The sequence below is a fragment of the Paramacrobiotus metropolitanus genome, unplaced genomic scaffold (assembly GCF_019649055.1).
Source record: "Paramacrobiotus metropolitanus isolate TYO unplaced genomic scaffold, Prichtersi_v1.0 Parri_scaffold0000015, whole genome shotgun sequence".
In the NCBI taxonomy this organism is placed as follows: Eukaryota; Metazoa; Tardigrada; class Eutardigrada; order Parachela; family Macrobiotidae; genus Paramacrobiotus; species Paramacrobiotus metropolitanus.
The window spans coordinates 908,306-926,434 of NW_026570235.1; the positions used below are offsets into that span (position 1 = coordinate 908,306).

The 18,129-nt window shown below is 42.1% G+C and overlaps 5 protein-coding genes across 8 annotated transcripts; 3 read left to right on the forward strand and 2 right to left on the reverse strand.

The window, feature by feature from the left end:
* The first annotated feature begins 43 nt into the window (after window positions 1-43).
* Window positions 44-5,391, forward strand: LOC129585053 (large subunit GTPase 1 homolog). Its single transcript, XM_055477569.1, has 18 exons — window positions 44-299; window positions 399-525; window positions 593-713; window positions 796-882; window positions 1,197-1,283; window positions 1,439-1,582; window positions 1,774-1,858; window positions 1,935-2,327; window positions 2,394-2,495; window positions 2,748-2,891; window positions 2,971-3,103; window positions 3,160-3,239; window positions 3,685-3,861; window positions 3,976-4,017; window positions 4,106-4,147; window positions 4,674-4,751; window positions 4,875-4,982; window positions 5,128-5,391. Exons 1-18 carry the CDS (start codon window positions 207-209, stop codon window positions 5,245-5,247), a joined length of 2,163 nt encoding a protein of 720 aa, XP_055333544.1. The 5' UTR covers window positions 44-206; the 3' UTR covers window positions 5,248-5,391.
* Window position 5,392: 1 nt separating this feature from the next.
* On the reverse strand, window positions 5,393-10,701 carry LOC129584937 (uncharacterized). Of its 4 annotated transcripts, none has more exons than XM_055477377.1 (10): window positions 10,536-10,701; window positions 9,410-9,498; window positions 9,167-9,277; window positions 8,956-9,049; window positions 8,824-8,884; window positions 8,383-8,651; window positions 7,206-7,274; window positions 6,613-6,787; window positions 5,940-6,547; window positions 5,393-5,742 (listed from the first exon to the last, which is right to left on the reverse strand). In XM_055477377.1, the coding sequence occupies exons 5-9, from the start codon at window positions 8,838-8,840 to the stop codon at window positions 5,953-5,955; spliced, it is 1,125 nt and encodes a 374-aa protein (XP_055333352.1). In that variant the 5' UTR covers window positions 8,841-8,884; window positions 8,956-9,049; window positions 9,167-9,277; window positions 9,410-9,498; window positions 10,536-10,701; the 3' UTR covers window positions 5,393-5,742; window positions 5,940-5,952. The 4 variants fall into 4 exon arrangements, with proteins under 4 accessions (XP_055333352.1, XP_055333350.1, XP_055333351.1 ...); XM_055477375.1 differs by having other exon boundaries at window positions 9,156-9,277; XM_055477376.1 differs by lacking the exon at window positions 10,536-10,701 and adding an exon at window positions 9,696-9,894 and having other exon boundaries at window positions 9,156-9,277.
* Window positions 10,640-13,732, forward strand: LOC129584935 (large subunit GTPase 1 homolog). The gene is made up of 11 exons (XM_055477372.1): window positions 10,640-10,792; window positions 11,013-11,156; window positions 11,353-11,437; window positions 11,555-11,905; window positions 11,972-12,073; window positions 12,327-12,470; window positions 12,550-12,682; window positions 12,739-12,818; window positions 12,949-13,125; window positions 13,240-13,280; window positions 13,369-13,732. The coding sequence occupies exons 1-11, from the start codon at window positions 10,776-10,778 to the stop codon at window positions 13,508-13,510; spliced, it is 1,416 nt and encodes a 471-aa protein (XP_055333347.1). The 5' UTR covers window positions 10,640-10,775; the 3' UTR covers window positions 13,511-13,732.
* Window positions 13,733-14,090: 358 nt separating this feature from the next.
* LOC129585054 (probable ATP-dependent RNA helicase DDX41) lies at window positions 14,091-15,814 on the forward strand. The gene is made up of 4 exons (XM_055477570.1): window positions 14,091-14,734; window positions 14,896-15,114; window positions 15,349-15,451; window positions 15,514-15,814. Exons 1-4 carry the CDS (start codon window positions 14,332-14,334, stop codon window positions 15,812-15,814), a joined length of 1,026 nt encoding a protein of 341 aa, XP_055333545.1. The 5' UTR covers window positions 14,091-14,331.
* Window positions 15,815-16,308: 494 nt separating this feature from the next.
* Window positions 16,309-17,675, reverse strand: LOC129584941 (50S ribosomal protein L20-like). Its single transcript, XM_055477383.1, has 5 exons — window positions 17,441-17,675; window positions 17,248-17,358; window positions 17,002-17,079; window positions 16,812-16,877; window positions 16,309-16,645 (listed from the first exon to the last, which is right to left on the reverse strand). Exons 1-5 carry the CDS (start codon window positions 17,549-17,551, stop codon window positions 16,526-16,528), a joined length of 486 nt encoding a protein of 161 aa, XP_055333358.1. The 5' UTR covers window positions 17,552-17,675; the 3' UTR covers window positions 16,309-16,525.
* Between the last annotated feature and the right edge of the window lie 454 nt (window positions 17,676-18,129).

The following is an 18,129-nucleotide window of genomic DNA, read 5'->3' on the forward strand; positions in this document are numbered from 1 at the left end:
TCAGCTGGCTACACGGAAAGAATCTTCCGTGAGAATTCCAGCCTGGAGTTTCCAGGTTCGGGAATTTGGTTACGAGTGGATCTGTGGATAGTGAAATAAGTACTGTAGTGGATTCAGGTTTCGGGAACGGTATTCTGTTCTTTCGGTAAATTCTGTGTACTGCTTTGTTAACTGCTGTATTAGAATCATAAGATTAAAAATCCGAGATGCCTCAGAGCCGAAGCAAGAATAGCTCTAACTTGGGTCGGGCTATGATAAAAAATCGTTTCCAATCCAAACGAGCTCCTAGTGATCAGTGGGTAAGGACTGACTACTCAAACGACTCTCTTCTTGCTTTGTTGTCCAGTGTCCGGCATTGTGTGACTTGTGTCACATTCTAAAGAGCTGTGTATCGGCAGATCGCTCCAGCAGATGCCACTTTTACAGCAGCACATAAAAGCGTAAACTTAAAATCTACCACGGATTCATCAGATTTGGAGGAATTCCTGGCATCGGCAACTTTGGCAGGAACTGAATTTGAAGCTGGTAAATCGTACATTGGATGACATTTGTTCTCACGGCAGCTTATGAAGATTTTCTGCTGCTGTTACAGAACGTTATAATGTGAAATTAGTAACTCCGGATCCTCGGAAAGGAGTATTATCTCCCAGTGAAGCTAAACGCGTTAAAGAAATGCATGACACATACAAGAAGTTCTTAAGCATTCCGCGACGGTGGGCTTTGATTTCGGCAAAAATTCATATTAATTTTGGAACGCCTTGTGATAAAGTACAACTGCTGTGGTTGTTTACGTAGACCGCATTGGGAAAAGTCTACTGTATCGGCTGATCTGGATGCTCGAGAGCGGGGGGATTTTCTGGAGTGGCGCAGACAGCTGTCCGAGTAAGTGGTTTACGGCTGCCAAATTAAGTAGTGGCTTCCGTTTCTCAAAAGAAAATTATTTTACTCGTAACGCAACATGACTTGCGAGCCGCTTTTCCTCAGTCGTTTGTCGTTTAGCATTGCGTTACATATTTTGGTCAGCGTTAAATTGTTTTGATTAGCCTTCAGTCGTATTTATGAGCGTTGACTCGTACTGTATTTGCGTTACTGTATTGTACATGCCGCATCATCATACATTTTTATGACTATGTATGCTTTGCTTACGTATGTACTAATTAACTCTGTATCGTATAATAATTGCCTTTTATCAACAGAATTGCTGAAATTGAAGGATTGATTGTGACTCCGTATGAAAAAAATTTGGAAGTATGGAGGCAGTTATGGCGGGTGTTAGAAAGAAGGTAAACGGTATTAATCGTAATTTGTAGACGATTAATACTCAACAACTGTGTAATTTGCGTCTTATATCGTGGTTTGTTAGATACATCTCAGCATCTGGGTTTGATATTGTATATCTATATGAACCAATCAGCTGAAAATTACTTTACAATTGTAGTGACATAGTCGTTCAGATTGTGGACGCAAGAAATCCCTTGCTGTATTATTGCGAAGATTTGGCCAAATACGTTGCTGAAATCAATACGGGGAAAGAGCATTTTATTTTGATCAACAAAGGCGATTTGTTGTCGGACGTGCAGCGGTAAGAACGTTTCTGAAAATTTGGGATCACTCTCTACGAATACAAGCAGTAAACGTTAATTTTACAACTGGTGCAAGGATTATATAAACTCTGGCCAAATGGTGGTATGTACAGCAGCAGCTTCGGCTAAATTGCTTTTTGCCGAATTTTCTATTGTAGTTTGAGCTTCGTTATGATTTACACTGATGCAGGCAAACGTGGGCTGATTATTTCAACCAAGCCGGTTTAAAAGCAGCGTTCTTTTCGGCGCTCCAAGCCTCGGATGCCAACGTAGAAGTAAGCTGACGAAATCCGAAAGTTTTTATAAGTTATAACCAGTACCTGAGATGGATCTAGTAATTACTATAGATAGGTAGTTTTGTTTGTTGCTCCTACATTGTTGGTTATCTACAGATCCTCCAAAAAAATTAGCGAAGAACAGGTGGAAAATATTTCCAGTGAATCCGACGAAGATGACGAAACCGACACGTCCGTGGAAAGTTCAGAGTCCGACAGCGAGGATTTTCAGAACGAAGAAAGTTCTGAAAGCGCAGATCAGTCGGATCGGTTTAAGACCCTTGTACCGGACGATTCCGAATGTCGCGGCGGTTCTACAGAAGGTGCCACAGCACCTCTTATAGCGGCAGTTCAAGAATCCTATCAATGTTCCAAACGTGTCTTGTCAAGGGATGATCTACTGGAACTGTTCCGAATATTGCGTCAATCAGAAAATACCTTCATGGCAGATGTTACTACTGTTGGATTCGTAAGTTCTCCTCGCGACTTGCTTATCAGTATCCCGACCGGCAGTCATCTGTATTTTGATGGATAGGTTGGATATCCCAACGTAGGAAAAAGTTCCACCCTGAATGCTCTCATGCAGCACAAGAGGGTATCCGTATCGGCTACACCAGGAAAGACAAAACACTTTCAGGTATGGCTTCCATGTAGTGACTGTGTCGTAAATGAAAAAGTTTGTATACATATTATGATCTGGGCTCATTACCGTACAAATGGGTGTTGAAATTACTGCCGTTTTGTTTGTTAAGAAAAGCAGTTTATTGGAAAATGTGTTATCTGAAATTATTTTGAACAATAAAATGTTTATGGTACGCAGTATTACGCATTCGTTCTGATACTCACTCGTCAAAAGTTCAACCGTTTATACCGAAATATCCGCTCGTAGACCATGTATGTGGATAAAACCTTAATGCTCTGTGATTGCCCGGGATTGGTCATGCCTTCCTTTGCCTCCAGTGCGGCGGATATGATATGTAATGGAATTTTGCCTGTTGACCAGCTGCGAGACCCTCTACCGCCAGTAAATCTAGTAAGAAAACATTTTGGTGAAAGTTTGAATCCTATGTTCATGGAATACCGCACGCATATCAGCAATATCGTGTTCGCAGATCTGCTCGAGAATTCCCAGAAGCGCTCTTGAAAGTAAATATGGGATTCAGTTGCCATTTGTTAAAGAATATGGCGTGGATTATGAAATAATTCCACCGCCTACTGCGGAAGAATTTCTTAATGCTTACGCAAGTGAGTAATGTCGTGTCGAACTACAGTTCGTGAAAAGACGGTCGTATTCTTGTCAGGCATGCGGGGATTTGTGACAGCTCGGGCACTTCCTGATATCTCACGAGCTGCACGACATATTCTGAAAGATTATATAAACGTGAGTATTTTGGCCTGTAAGTGGCAAAATGAAGTCTATTCTGACTGCTGTTAAATTTCCTACAGCATACTCTAAATACGGAGTACAGATATTTGCTAAAATTTTTGTCCTGGAAGCTGGTATGTTCAGACCTGGGCAGTTATAACTTAACTCTATAACTTAACGCGAGTTATTTGCGAGTTATCGAGTTTTAACGTAATTCTGTAGCGTAACTCGCTCCCAAAAAAACTTAACTCTAACGTAACTCGCCCAAAGTCTGTATATATTGTCTATGGTAGCGTAACTCGCGGTATAACTCGAAAGTCAGTTTTACTTGCATAAATAGCGTAACTCGTAGCGTAACTCGCACGCTACCTGTAACTCGTAAATTTAACGGTGGGTGCATTTTCCATAACTGCCCAGGTCTGGACTATGTCTATGTCTCATTCCAGTTTTTTTTTAATAGGGCGAATTGCTTTACTGCCATGCTCCACCCGGTATTAACCAGGACACATATCACTCGAATGAAACCGATACGGAACTTCAGTCAACCGAATCGGGAGTCCAAAATGAGGAAAAGCATCAAAAGGCGGAAGGTGTTTTGGTTTCCAGTGCGTCCACGCTACCGGCTGAGTTATCGACAGTATGTGTAAATGTGCACTCACCATCAGACACTGCAAATGCGCGGACAGTGCAAGAGATCGCGAGTGCATTTCTTGATCCAGTGGTTGTTTAATGTGTCTGGTTCGTTTTATAGAATACGCGAAGTGGAAGAGTCGACAGGGAGTTTTTCGCTGAGGTTTGTTTTTGTATTGTCGGCCAGCAAATTCGTTTGCGATGCATAGCTGCCTTGAGTAGCTTCTAGTAATTATCGCTGATTTGTGCAGAGTGGAGCTGGAATTTACGAGAAGCGTGGTGGAATCAATAAGGTACGCGGACCGGTGTCCGCAGTGCCAGGGGATTCGCCGGCAAAAAAACATTTCAAAAAGAACAAGAAAGAAAAACTTCGACGTACTTTTCGCCACTTAGATGTGCATTAGTTGATTGGAGCATTTGGCGTTGCCAGTTTGCAGTCAGACAGCAAATTATCTTGCATATGAATTTGTTAAATGAACGTTTTTCCTGCAGTTGCATCGGGAATACTTCATTTTGAAATCCGGTATCGTACCGATATGTTCTTAAAAGCTCAAATCGTTTATAAGAAGAAAATACGAAGGTTTACACAATTTGCGTGTTCGAATCAGCTGCGACGATACGCTAGGCGAATCTTCGAGATCTGTATGTTATGTCACGATGGGGCTTAATTTTTAAATGAGCTTTTTCGCAGTGTGCACGAGAAAGTTGTCAGTTGTGTGTTGTAGTGATATATTTGGCATTAATCACATCTTGTTCATCATGAATAAGAAATATGATTGTAGATGCATGCATTCAAATTGCAATTGCCTAATATTGTAGCTTAGCATCACAAGGATGGAAGGAGCTTTGACGCCTTTTGGTCTTCCCTACGAACAGTACATGGAAAATCTCGCTAAGGTATGCGGTTTTTAGTTGATCATACATCCATAAATGCTGCACAACAATCTGAATGCCTGATGAACCAGTTTGTGATGTGTCTCTGAGACTGAAAATTTATTTCCTTTTCTGCGCTTTATACAGATGAATATCTTACTGAACCGGAAAATCTTGGCCGATTTTGACATTTGGGAGCCGCGGACATTTCGAGTAGGACTAGGTGTCAGAGAAGTGCGAAAGTTTTGTCATCAGGTTGTTCGAATCAGCTGAGCGTGTTTTCTCGCTGGTAGTGGCCATTATGCCAATCTCGGAATGCTGGAATGCCAATCTCGGAATTACTTACTAATTCCGATTATGCGAGAAGTCAGTAATATACTTTCGGCTTTTCTGTTTGCAGTCTTTGACTACTCTGGTCAGTCACAAGTGTGATTTGGAGAATGTCACTACTTCCGTTCAAAAAGCCGTGAGATCATATCCAACAGATTCGGTTTTAGTGCGTAGATGTCTTGAATTTTAATAGCGGGTTTCAGTTTGTTGTTCCTGTTTGTTTCGTGAAATTAATATCATTGTTAGTTCGTTATAACTATGCTTGTGTTCAAAACGGTTGACGACTGTTACTAGTGTTACGCAGCGCACCAACTGCTAAGCACGATAAAGTAAATTGTACAGATGTTTATTTAATACAAATGCCAAAAAAGGAAAACCAGTACTGGATAGAAAACAAAATCGGATCGCTTTTGACAGGAACAAGTACGCAAAAAAAACGCAGCCGCGACTAAGCAAAAAGTACCTATACATAACGTTCGCTACATAACTAGCCACTGAGCTACTGATGTGCTTGCTTACTTATTACAGTTCAGCCAGACCACTTAAAACGCGAACAGGAATGCCTCAATAATTCTTCCATGAATATAAACAGTAAAAATCACAAATTAGGGCAGAAGCTGTGAAGATCCGTTAGAGCGAGGTTCATGAGTGAGGACGCGCATGAATTATCGAAGCGTTGATAAGCCTGTAAAACAAAGAAAATGTACGAAAACGCCTTAGATCTGCCAATTACAAAACATAAGCAGTCCTAAACTTCTCGAATTGCTCTCGGTCCACACCCGTGTTACGGTTAATTTCCTCAACAATGTACCGTGAGTATCTGTCGTTAGACCTTAATATCGTACAAGCATTAATTTTTGATTATGAAATATGAACACGTACCGACGGAGCAGGATTACACAGCAGTGCCTTCGCCGGCGACAACAGCGTCATCCTTCTCTTTTGCGCCAGTATCCGCCTTCGCTTCTTCCGCTTTGGCAGGCGCTACTTCATGGTTACCGTTAGTTTCGGGCTTTGATTCTGTAGTCGGCTCTTCCGCGCTTCCATTTTTGACAGCCTCATCCGCAGTGCCGTTCTCCATGCGGGCTATCTTCTTGGCAACCGTATCCTCCTCCTCCAGCTGTCGCTTAGGAGCTTCAGCTCGGTTCTCAGACTCGGTTGTCTTGAGTGCTCCACCGTCCGCTTCCGCCTCGTTGCTAATCGGTGTCGGCGCAGCAGTAGATTCAACTGGTTTCGCCTCTTCCGTGCTGCTGCCGACCTTCTGGTCCTCGTTAGCCTGCTCGGTAACGGGAGCAGATTCCACAGAGGACGAGACAGCGTTTTCCTCCTGTTTCTCCGCTGGCGTGTGCTTGGTAACCACAGCGTCCGCTTCGAAGTGACCGTTTGTTCCGTTGCTGACGTTTTTTTCCTTAGCCACACCGTTTTCGGTTGTGCCGACAGAACGATTGCCGTTCTGCATTTTGTAGACTTCCACTCCGTTGGCAGTTCGTCTACGCAACAAAACAGATAAACCACACCATAAAGACCATGAAATCTCGGTACAGAAAATACGTACAATGCCACAATGGCCAAGTGAGCACTTAAAACAGAAATCGCAAACACCACAACAGCCACAACAGTCGCCGTGATTAGGATTTTAGAGTGGAAACGGGATTGTTGTTGGATTTCCAATCTGATATCTTGGACAATCTGTGCGCGGGTTTTTTGTAGTTTTTCCGATAGATCCACATCTGCCAGTAGACCAAACTGCTGACTGACCAAACCAAACTGACAAAACCAACCCGACTCTACTCACTAATGTATTTAGCATCAAGAATAATAATTCTTAACTTTTTAATCGGCATCAGCCAGCGGCGTAACGAGATCAAAGGTTTGGGGTGGGCCACAAGTACTGGCTTTGGGGTAGGCCGTTCCCATAGACTCTATGCTATAACTTTTCGTTAAGGGTGGGCCATGGCCCCCAAATTATTAGGCTCGTTACGCCACTGGCATCAGCCATACACATAACAATTCGCCTGTGCGGGTTTACACTAAAAAAATTTCAAATTTTAAACATTGAAAAAGTTTTAAACAAAGAAAAGAAAGTTTTCCCAAAAAGCTGAAAATTTCAGTTTCGTTGTTGGAATGTCGACAATTTCCGATATCTACCTGATACGAATCGAGGAGATGGAGGAGGAGGAGGCGTTCGTACAGGCACACTATCCAGTGAGCTAAGTGCTACAAAAACATTGAACAATTTACACATGCTGCCTGCGACGAAACTTACGGGCCAGTACGCTAAGCAATTCAGAGCAACTACGATTCCGATTAAGAAATTTTCTCGCAGAAACTAGAAAGGCTTTAAGGTGGCTTGAATTTAACAAGCACGCTCAATGGCGTTCACTGCAAATCGCTGCAACGGTCGGCCGTAACCTACTGCTGGTTCAACTATGATCACGTGACAGCCAGCCCTTAGCCTTGGTGAGTCGGCCCTGCTACAAGCAGGCGGTGCCTTCTTCCACCTGCACTAGAGTTCGCAAATCGTCAAGATTTCGTAGCGAAACGGAAATTTTCAGCCCTTTGGAAAACCTTCACGAAACTTAATTGTAAATTTCGGAAAAAAATAACGAAACTTAGGGATTTTACCAGACCACTTAACGAAACTTGGCGGTAACGGAAAATATTTTGCTTACTGAAAACGAAACTCAGCGAACAATTTTAAAAGAAAAAATACTTCCTAAAACTGGATCTAAATTTTGCTCATGTCCACTTCAAACCAGGCAAAAACTGTCGAAGGCAATAATTTATTGGAAAAATGAAAGAAAATAGACTAATTTCGCGCGAAGCTGACAGACACATTTGTTTAAAATATACCAGAAATTTTAGTAAAATCCGAAAAAATAGCAAAATTTTTACCGAATGAAAGTAGCAGTAATAACTAGACGAAGCGAAAAGTTAAGTTGAAATAGCGAAGCTTAACGAAACGGTGTCTTTTGGCCCTGAAAACCTGCGCGACGCTTGACGAACCGCTTCGTTAAATATCGTTACGCTTCGTCATTTTGACGACTTCCGACTCTAACCGGCACCAGACATAATACTGGCAGTATCAATCTTCCACGGAACTCCTTCATTGTTCTCCCAGCACTGTTATCACTGCCACAACAATCAACTAAACAGCAATGTATCGTATATTCACAGATAAATGTTACTAGTAGTAATCTCCCAATAACTACTGACATCCACGCGTACAATCACAGAATGATTACCATTGGATAATCAGATCGCAATTACTAAATCAGATCGCAATTACTAGTGTAATTGTTGACCTGTGCTGTTACCACCTTACCCAGCGAATCGGCTGATTTCCGATCCAGCTCAGTGGATACGGGCGTATTACTGGATGCTGAGTCTCTTGCACCGAATTCCTGGTCCTCGCTGGCCTCTTCACCAACAGGAGCAGATTCAACAGAGGACGAGGCAGCGATTTCGTCCTGATTTTCCGTCGGCGTGTGACCGTTTGTTCCGTTGGTGGCGCTTTCCTCCTTAGCCACACCGTTTTCGGTTGTGCTGGCAGAATGATCGCCGTTCTGCGTTTTGTTGACTTCCACTCCCGTCCTGTCATAAAATCGATCTACTGTAGTAGTTCGGCTACCGGTACATAACGACACTGACAAAATCGTAAAAAACTAACACCATAAAGCCGAGGAAATTAAAAACTACAGAAAATACGTAACAAAGACCGTATACTGCAATACCCTGTGTAGAAGTTAAGTACTACAGTACTTACATTTCAGCGGTTTCCATTATTGGCGAAGTATTATTGGCGAAGTCCACGTGACAGCAACACACTGAAAACAATTTTTTATTTAAATTATTCATTCAATCAACATTATAAAAAAATTCCGGTTCAAATTCTCACCTTCTCGAAAGCTCGGAGGAATTAATCGCCGCGGTCGTAGTGCTTCTTGGGTTCAAGAAGAAGCTCGCAGATTCGACCAAGTGTAAACGGCGCGCTGCAAAAACAACAAATATGTTTCAGGCAGAACATGAACATCTTCCTTGAAACTGCAATTCAGTTCACTACAACCAAAATCTGATTCACGTTCATTAAATACTTACCAAAAACGTACATGCACTTGGGAACAGCGGGAAGCGACGCGATAGGCTGCTCTGACTCGAAGGACTTAGCGATTTGTGTAAATCTGGCAAGAACAATGGCCCTGACCTCGTCCCAAGTAAACCTAAACGCAACAGTTAATGATGCGTCACAATTCGCAGACGGCAACAGTCAGAACGAACAAATGACAAATGCAACTCTCAACAGTCAAGTTATACGTATCCGGTACCAATAAACACTCGCTGCCTTAACTTACCCGTCGGGAACTTTATTTTTGCAGATAATCTCAAAAGGAATCCAGTGAATTTTTCAGACCGTTATCACCCTCAACGCGAGCGGAAAAATCTGCAATAAAAAGAATGTATTAAAAGCGTGCGCATCGCAGTAAATTTCGAATCCTGCTCCTGATGAAAAAATTTTTTAAACCAAAACACGAAAAGGTTCTATGCAGTGAAAAAAAACGAAATGCTTCATCAGACAGCATGGACGAGTTTGTTGCCATTTATCGTAACTTTTGCGCCACTACAATCCGCTGTCTCAACTCTGAAATTAAAGTAGACTGGTCGTATTGGCTCGTTTTCACGATTCTGCGCTTCCGTGAGGACGAAAAAGGTCATCAACTTTCTTTTTGGCTTCCACACGGAACACACCACTCTGTCTCTGACTGATTCATTTTCTGCCCATAACTAACATAAAATTTTTCAAAATGTAGACCCTGATGTGCTAACAGGAACTATAAAATTGGCTGGGATAAAGCATAAACACTCCCAATCTCACATTTTAACTAATGCATGCTACTGCTAGTACACCAGATCGCATAATACCGATTACGATTTAATTTATTTTTTATGTAATATATTTCGCTTATAAAAATTCAACGCAGCACATGTTCCAGTTAAGTAAGTACTATCAGACAGCTACTACTGCGCGCTGTGGAAACAGTTATGACAATCGACCGCCGGAAATGGTGCGCCAAAATTTTCTGGATTAGTGCCACAGACGCATTATGTACTAGATCGAAATAGATGCCCAGCCTCATCAACCACACAATACACACTATAATTCCAAATCCGGCGACAAAGGCACCATACTACGCGCATAACAAAACAGAAAACTACCATATTTATCCTAAATAATAAGTTATCTTAATCCTATTCAATCATAATGCTTAAGATCAGACGAAGAACCCGAATCGTGTAAATCGAGCCAGAGCATTGCCCCACTTAATTGTCGCTGCTCATCTCCGCCGGCTCCCAGAACTTTCTTCAGTTGATAAAGATTATCAGAATCCGACAATTCTATTCACAATTCTAAGATGTATTTTTGAAAACTTCTATTTCTCATAAGTGTGAACATAGAAAAACAAAACATGAAAAACGTACCTTCTAAATTTCAGCGGTAAACGATGGAGAGCGAAACACCACGAAATTTCGGCGGTAAGCGATGGAGAGCGAAACACCACGAAATTTCGGCGGTAAACGATGGAGAGCGAAACACCACGAAATTTCGGCGGTAAGCGATGGAGAGCGAAACACCACGGAGCAGACTGATCGAAAATGCGAGAACGAGAGTCCCATCGACTAGTTTTGCGCAAACAGCTGTAACACACTTGGTACTTTACAATGCGGGATTCTTACTGGTTAGGGCGGAAAAATGTACGTACAACTAATTGACCATGGGCGCGGCCTGACACGGACGTCGGACGCGTATATTGTGCAGTAGTGTAAGAAAATCATTTGTACGACAATAATCGGGAGGAATGATTTAATTTTTAATAGATCTGCAATTCTGCATTCTTCACTTCATTGAAGTTTATTCATTATTGAAAGAATCAGCTGAAAAGTAGTTTACAATTGTAGTGACATAGTCGTTCAGACAGTGGACGCAAGAAATCCCTTGCTGTATTATTGCGAAGATTTGGCCAAATATGTTGCTGAAATCAATGCGGAGAAAGAGCATTTTATTTTGATCAACAAAGGCGATTTGTTGTCGGACGTGCAGCGGTAAGTGCGTTTCTGATATTAGTTATTGTGATCACTCTCTACGAGTACGAGAAGCAAACGTTAACTTTACAACTGGTGCAAGGATTATATAAACTCTGGCCAAATGGTGGTATGTACAGCAGCAGCTTCGGCTAAATTGCTTTTTGCCGAATTTTCTATTGTAGTTTGAGCTTCGTTATGATTTACACTGATGCAGGCAAACGTGGGCTGATTATTTCAACCAAGCCGGTTTAAAAGCAGCGTTCTTTTCGGCGCTCCAAGCCTCGGATGCCAACGTAGAAGTAAGCTGACGAAATCCGAAAGTTTTTATAAGTTATAACCAGTACCTGAGATGGATCTAGTAATTACTATAGATAGGTAGTTTTGTTTGTTGCTCCTACATTGTTGGTTATCTACAGATCCTCCAAAAAATTAGCGAAGAACAGGTGGAAAATATTTCCAGTGAATCCGACGAAGATGACGAAACCGACACGTCCGTGGAAAGTTCAGAGTCCGACAGCGAGGATTTTCAGAACGAAGAAAGTTCTGAAAGCGCAGATCAGTCGGATCGGTTTAAGACCCTTGTACCGGACGATTCCGAATGTCGCGGCGGTTCTACAGAAGGTGCCACAGCACCTCTTATAGCGGCAGTTCAAGAATCCTATCAATGTTCCAAACGTGTCTTGTCAAGGGATGATCTACTGGAACTGTTCCGAATATTGCGTCAATCAGAAAATACCTTCATGGCAGATGTTACTACTGTTGGATTCGTAAGTTCTCCTCGTGACTTGCTTATCAGTATCCCGACCGGCAGTCATCTGTATTTTGATGGATAGGTTGGATATCCCAACGTAGGAAAAAGTTCCACCCTTAATGCTCTCATGCAGCACAAGAGGGTATCCGTATCGGCTACACCAGGAAAGACAAAACACTTTCAGGTATGGCTTCCATGTAGTGACTGTGTCGTAAATGAAAAAGTTTGTATACATATTATGATTTGGGCTCATTAACGTACAAATGGGTGTTGAAATTACTGCCGTTCTTGGTTGTTAAGAAAAGCAGTTTATTGGAAAATGTGTTATCTGAAATTATTTTGAACAATAAAATGTTCATGATACGCAGTATTACGCATTCGTTCGGATACTCACTCGTCAAAAGTTCAACTGTTTATACCGAAATTTCCGCTCGTAGACCACGCATGTGGATAAAACCTTAATGCTCTGTGATTGCCCGGGATTGGTCATGCCTTCCTTTGCCTCCAGTGCGGCGGATATGATATGTAATGGAATTTTGCCTGTTGACCAACTGCGGGATCCTCTACCGCCAGTAAATCTAGTAAGAAAACATTTTGGTGAAAGTTTGAATCCTATGTTCATGGAATACCACACGCGTATCAGCAATATCGTGTTCGCAGATCTGCTCGAGAATTCCCAGAAGCGCTCTTGAAAGTAAATATGGGATTCAGTTGCCATTTGTTAAAGAATATGGCGTGGATTATGAAATAATTCCACCGCCTACTGCGGAAGAATTTCTTAATGCTTACGCAAGTGAGTAATGTCGTGTCGAACTACAGTTCGTGAAAACACGGTCGTATTCTTGTCAGGCATGCGGGGATTTGTGACAGCTCGGGCACTTCCTGATATCTCACGAGCTGCACGACATATTCTGAAAGATTATATAAACGTGAGTATTTTAGCCTGTAAGTGGCAAAATGAAGTCTATTCTGACTGCTGTTGAATTTCCTCTAAATACGGAGTATTTGCTGAAATGTTTGTCCTTCAAGTTGGTATGTCTCATTCCATTTTTTAAATAGGGCGAATTGCTTTACTGCCATGCTCCACCCGGTGTTAACCAGGACACATATCCCACGAATGAAACCGACACAGAACTTCAGTCAACTGATTCGGGAGTCCAAAATGAGGAAAAGCATCAAACTGCGGAAAGTGTTTTGGTTTCCAGTGCGTCCACGCTACCGGCTGAGTTATCGACAGTATGTGTAAATGTACACTCACCATCAGACACTGCAAATGCGCGGACAGTGCAAGAGATCGCGAGTGCATTTCTTGATCCAGTGGTTGTTTAATGTGTCTGGTTCGTTTTATAGAATACACGAAGTGGAAGAGTCGACAGGGAGTTTTCGCTGAGGTTGGTTTTTGTATTGTCGGCCAGCAGATTCCTTTGCGATGCATAGCTGGCTTGAGTAGCTTCTGGTAATTATCGCTAATTTCTGCAGAGTGGAGCTGGAATTTACGAGAAGCGTGGTGGAATCAATAAGGTACGCGGACCGGTGCCCGCAGTGCCAGGGGATTCGCCGGCAAAAAAACACTTCAAAAAGAACAAGAAAGAAAAAGTTCGACGTACTTTTCGCCATTTAGATGTGCATTAATTGATTAGTTTATTTGGAGTTGCCAGTTTGCAGTCAGACAGCAAATTATCTTGCATATGAATTTGTTAAATAAACGTTTTTCCTACAGTTGCATCGGGAATACTTCATTTTGAAATCCGGTTTCGTACCGATGTGTTCTTAAAAGCTCAAATCGTTTATAATCATAAGAAGAAAATACGAAGGTTTACACAATTTGCGTGTTCGAATCAGCTGCGAGCCTGCGACGATACGCTAGGCGAATCTTCGGGATCTGTATGCTATGTCACGATGGGGCTTAATTTTTAAATGAGCTTGCCGTAATCTATACATTTTTCGCAGTGTGCTTGCGAAAGATCAATAGATTTTAGAGAATTAATTAATGTCAGTCGTGAGAAAAAATTACAGTACTGTACTGTAAATTTAACATGCAAACTCACTCTACAGGTGTAGCGTACTGATAACGTGCGTATCTTCAACTGCAGTTCCGTGCGGTCGTGCTAGTGTTATGGAATTATGAGTGCTTGCAGATATGCCCCCCTTGGTAAGGGGTATATCTTGCAGCTTGCCTACGAATAATACACGCACACGGAAATACAGAATCTGATGTGAAATGTTTTTGGTTTTAATTAAGGTTAAAACATCGTTTTTGGACAATTTTGGTTGATTGATTGATCTAGTTGATTAGACCTTTACAGTTAGAGTGAGTTACTGACTTAATTCTGGGTTCTGGCGAAACTATTAATTTAATTAGGATTTGTTTGGTGACGATTTAATCTGCGCCATTTCGGGCATCGATTTTCGCATCTACGTTGCATTGGGGAGATTTGAACGATGGCGAAGCGATCGCATGGCACTTCACAGGATAACACTTCACCAAAACATGACAGCGATGAGGACGATTACCAGCTTTATATTCCGGTCAAGCAACGTAAGTTAATGAAATTACAAGCAAAACTTCCGGACGCCACGAAGCCCGCGCCCCAGGAATTCTCCTCTGAGTTGCCTGAGTCAGATGATCCTGATATAATCTCCCGCGTTGGACCGCTGGGCAATGTTAGTCTTCTCGACCAGCATGCCGAGTTGAAGAAAAAAGCCGAGCAAGTGATAGAGACCGAAAGGGAAAAACAGCTTAAGGAAGAAGAAACTCTCCTCCAAGCCGTCGCTGAAAAACGCGCTCTGATGGGTGTTGGAGAATTAGCCAAAGGAGTACAATATGAAGATCCAATCAAAACTGGTGCGTGCGACAATGAGACTACGAAGAAATTGTGATTGGTGTGAATTTGTACAATTAGACGTTAGAAAATTTAGTTTATTTTAATATTGAAGTTGAGTCAATGGCGTCTTGGTGGAAGTTTACTACTTGGCAGTTTGGCCTTTATTTATCTACCATTTCAGGTTGGAAGCCCGCAAAACACATTTTGAAATATTCCGCTGAACGAGTGGAACGCATCCGAGCGAAATATCAAGTTGCTGTGGAAGGCGATGATCTCCCGTTCCCTATTAAAACTTTTGAAGAGATGAAATTCCCTAAGCCTATAATATCGGCGTTGAAAAAGAAAGGAATCGTCAAACCTACCCCTATTCAGATGCAAGGTTTACCGACTGTATTATCAGGTGAGATTTATACACTTGTTAGATTATTGGGATTACGGGGTTTAACTAACCTCCCTCACTAGTTTGCTATACAAAAATTCAATAATTAGTAGCAGATTAACCTGCATTTTAAAGAAATCTATCGGAGGGTGCATGTTTCTTGAGGCAGAATACGGGATTTTTATCCTTATGTCTGATTTCTCGGATTGCCTAATTTCTCAAATTTGTTAAGTAATAGGAGCATTTGGGTTTTAGGGCGAGATATGATAGGCATTGCCTTCACTGGATCGGGCAAAACGCTGTCTCGTCCTCTGTGGAATCTGCTCCCGTTACCGAGCAGGCTAACGAGGACCAGAAAGTCGGCAGCAGCACGGAAGAGGCGAAACCAGTTGAATCTACTCCTGCGCCGACACCGATTAGCAACGAGGCGGAAGCGGACGGTGGAGCAGCCAAGACAACCGAGTCTGAGAACCGAGCTGAAGCTCCTAAGCGACAGCTGGAGGAGGAGGATACGGTTGCCAAGAAGATAGCCCGCATGGAGAACGGCACTGCGGACGAGACTGTCAAAAATGGAAGCGCGGAAGAGCCGACTACGGAATCGAAGCCCGAAACTAACGGTAACCATGAAGTAGCGCCTGCCAAAGGGGAAGAAGCGAAGGCGGATACTGGCGCAAAAGAGAAGGATGAATCTGTTGTCGTCGGCGAAGGCACTGCTGTGTAATCCTGCTCCGTCGGTACGTGTTCATATTTCATAATCAAAAATTAATGCTTGTACGATATTAAGGTCTAACGACAGATACTCACGGTACATTGTTAAGGAAACTAACCGTGACACGGGTGTGGACCGAGAGCAATTCGAGAAGTTTAGGACTGCCCATATTTGTAATTGGCAGATTTAAGGCGTTTTCGTACATTTTCTTTGTTTTACAGGCTGATCAACGCTTCGATAATTCATGCGCGTCCTCACTCATGAACCTCGCTCTAACGGATCTTCACAGCTTCTGCCCTAATTTGTAATTTTTACTGTTTATATTCATGGAAGGATTATTGAGGCATTCCTGTTCGCGTTTTAAGTGGTCTGGCTGAACTGTAATAAGTAAGCAAGCACATCAGTAGCTCAGTGGCTAGTTATGTAGCGAACGTTATGTATAGGTACTTTTTGCTTAGTCGCGGCTGCGTTTTTTTGCGTATTTGTTCCTGTCAAAAGCGATCCGATTTTGTTTTCTATCCAGTACTGGTTTTCCTTTTTTGGCATTTGTATTAAACATCTGTACAATTAAATTAGTTACCGTGCTTTGCAGTTGATGCGCTGCGTAACACTAGTACAGTAACAGTCGTCAACCGTTTTGAACACAAAGCATAATTATAATAAAGTAACGATGAAATTGAATTTCATGAAACAAACAGGAACAACAAAATAAAACCCACTGTATTAAAATTCAAGACATCTACGCACTAAAACCGAATCCGTTGGATATGGCCTCACGGCTTTTTGAACGGGAGTAGTGATATTTTCCAAATCACACTTGTGGCCGACCAGCGTAGTCAAAGACTGCAAACAGAAAAGCCCAAAGTACTTATATTACTGACTGCTCGCATAATCGGAATTAATAATTCACAGCATTCCGAGAATGGTCACTACCGTCTACCAGCGAAAAACACCCTCAACCGATTCGAACAAGCTGATTATCAAACTTTCGCATTTTCCTGACACCTACTCGAAATGTCCGCGGCTCCCAAATGCCAAAATCGGCCAAGATTTTCCGGTTCAGTAAGATATTCATCTGTATAAAGCGCAGAACAGGAAATAAAATTTCAGTCTCAGAGACACATCACAAACTGGTTCATCAGGTCTCCCGATTGTTGTGCAGCATTTATGTATGTATGATCAACTAAAAAACCGCATACCTTAGCGAGATTTTCCATGTACTGTTCGTAGGGAAGACCAAAAGGCGTCAAAGCTCCTTCCATCCTTGTGATGCGAAGCTACAATATTAGGCAATTGCAATTTGAATGCATGCATCTACAATCATATTTCTTATTCATAATGAACAAGATGCGATTAATGCCAAATATAATATATCACTACAACACACAACTGACAACGTTCTCGAAATGCACCAGAAAAATACCTACTTACACCTTACTACTTACATATCGCTTCTCTCGACTCGTCATGTGTCGACCCCACGCTGCGAGAAGAAGTTGTTTTTCCAACTGTGTCCTCATAAGCGTCCAACAATTCCTACGTCGACCTTTCATGTACTGCAAGCATCGGTTTGAAATAAGAAAATATCCAAGATTTTGAAGACAAACAGCATAAACTATCGGTAGTGTGTGCACTTACGGCCGCCAAACGAAAATGCGGTTTCTTCCTGAAGAACTGTTCGGGAGCTGGATGTTTTGGCGTCCACAAAAACTGGTTCCGCACGGCGCTTAAAATGGACGAGAGCTTCATTGTGAAAATCTGATTACAAAGCTGTCTTACGGAAAAGGGCTAAAACAGAACACCGTTCGAGCAATAAGAAAAAGAATTAAAATTAGTAAGGCTAAAAGCCTTCAAAAGTTCTCGTAATTTTTGTATTGGCTTAACAAACCGGAAATTGTTTATCTGCGCATTGTAATGCCCCAGCCCGACACCGCAGGCGGTAGTCCATTGATTTAAACGTATTTAACCTCTTCAAGGCTTCAAGCTTTAGCTGATCCACCGCTGTGGCGGCTCTGCCGTTCAAGTTCGTAGGATTTACGAAGTACAGTACATACATACTTTACAATTAATGCCCATTTCGAATTTTAAAAGAATTTTGCAGACGGGCGCCGGTACCGTTGAACACACTATGAAATTATTAATTTTTTATTATTCAACTGTATTTTTCGAAGAGGAATCTTAAAAAAATTTGTCAGCTCCAACTGTTTCACGGGCTATTCCAACATAACAATTCTTAACCGGGTTAACCCACTACTGAAGTATACATATATTTACATAACTTACAAAATGGCTCCCTCTCAGCCTCCACGTATTTTGTTATCCCATTT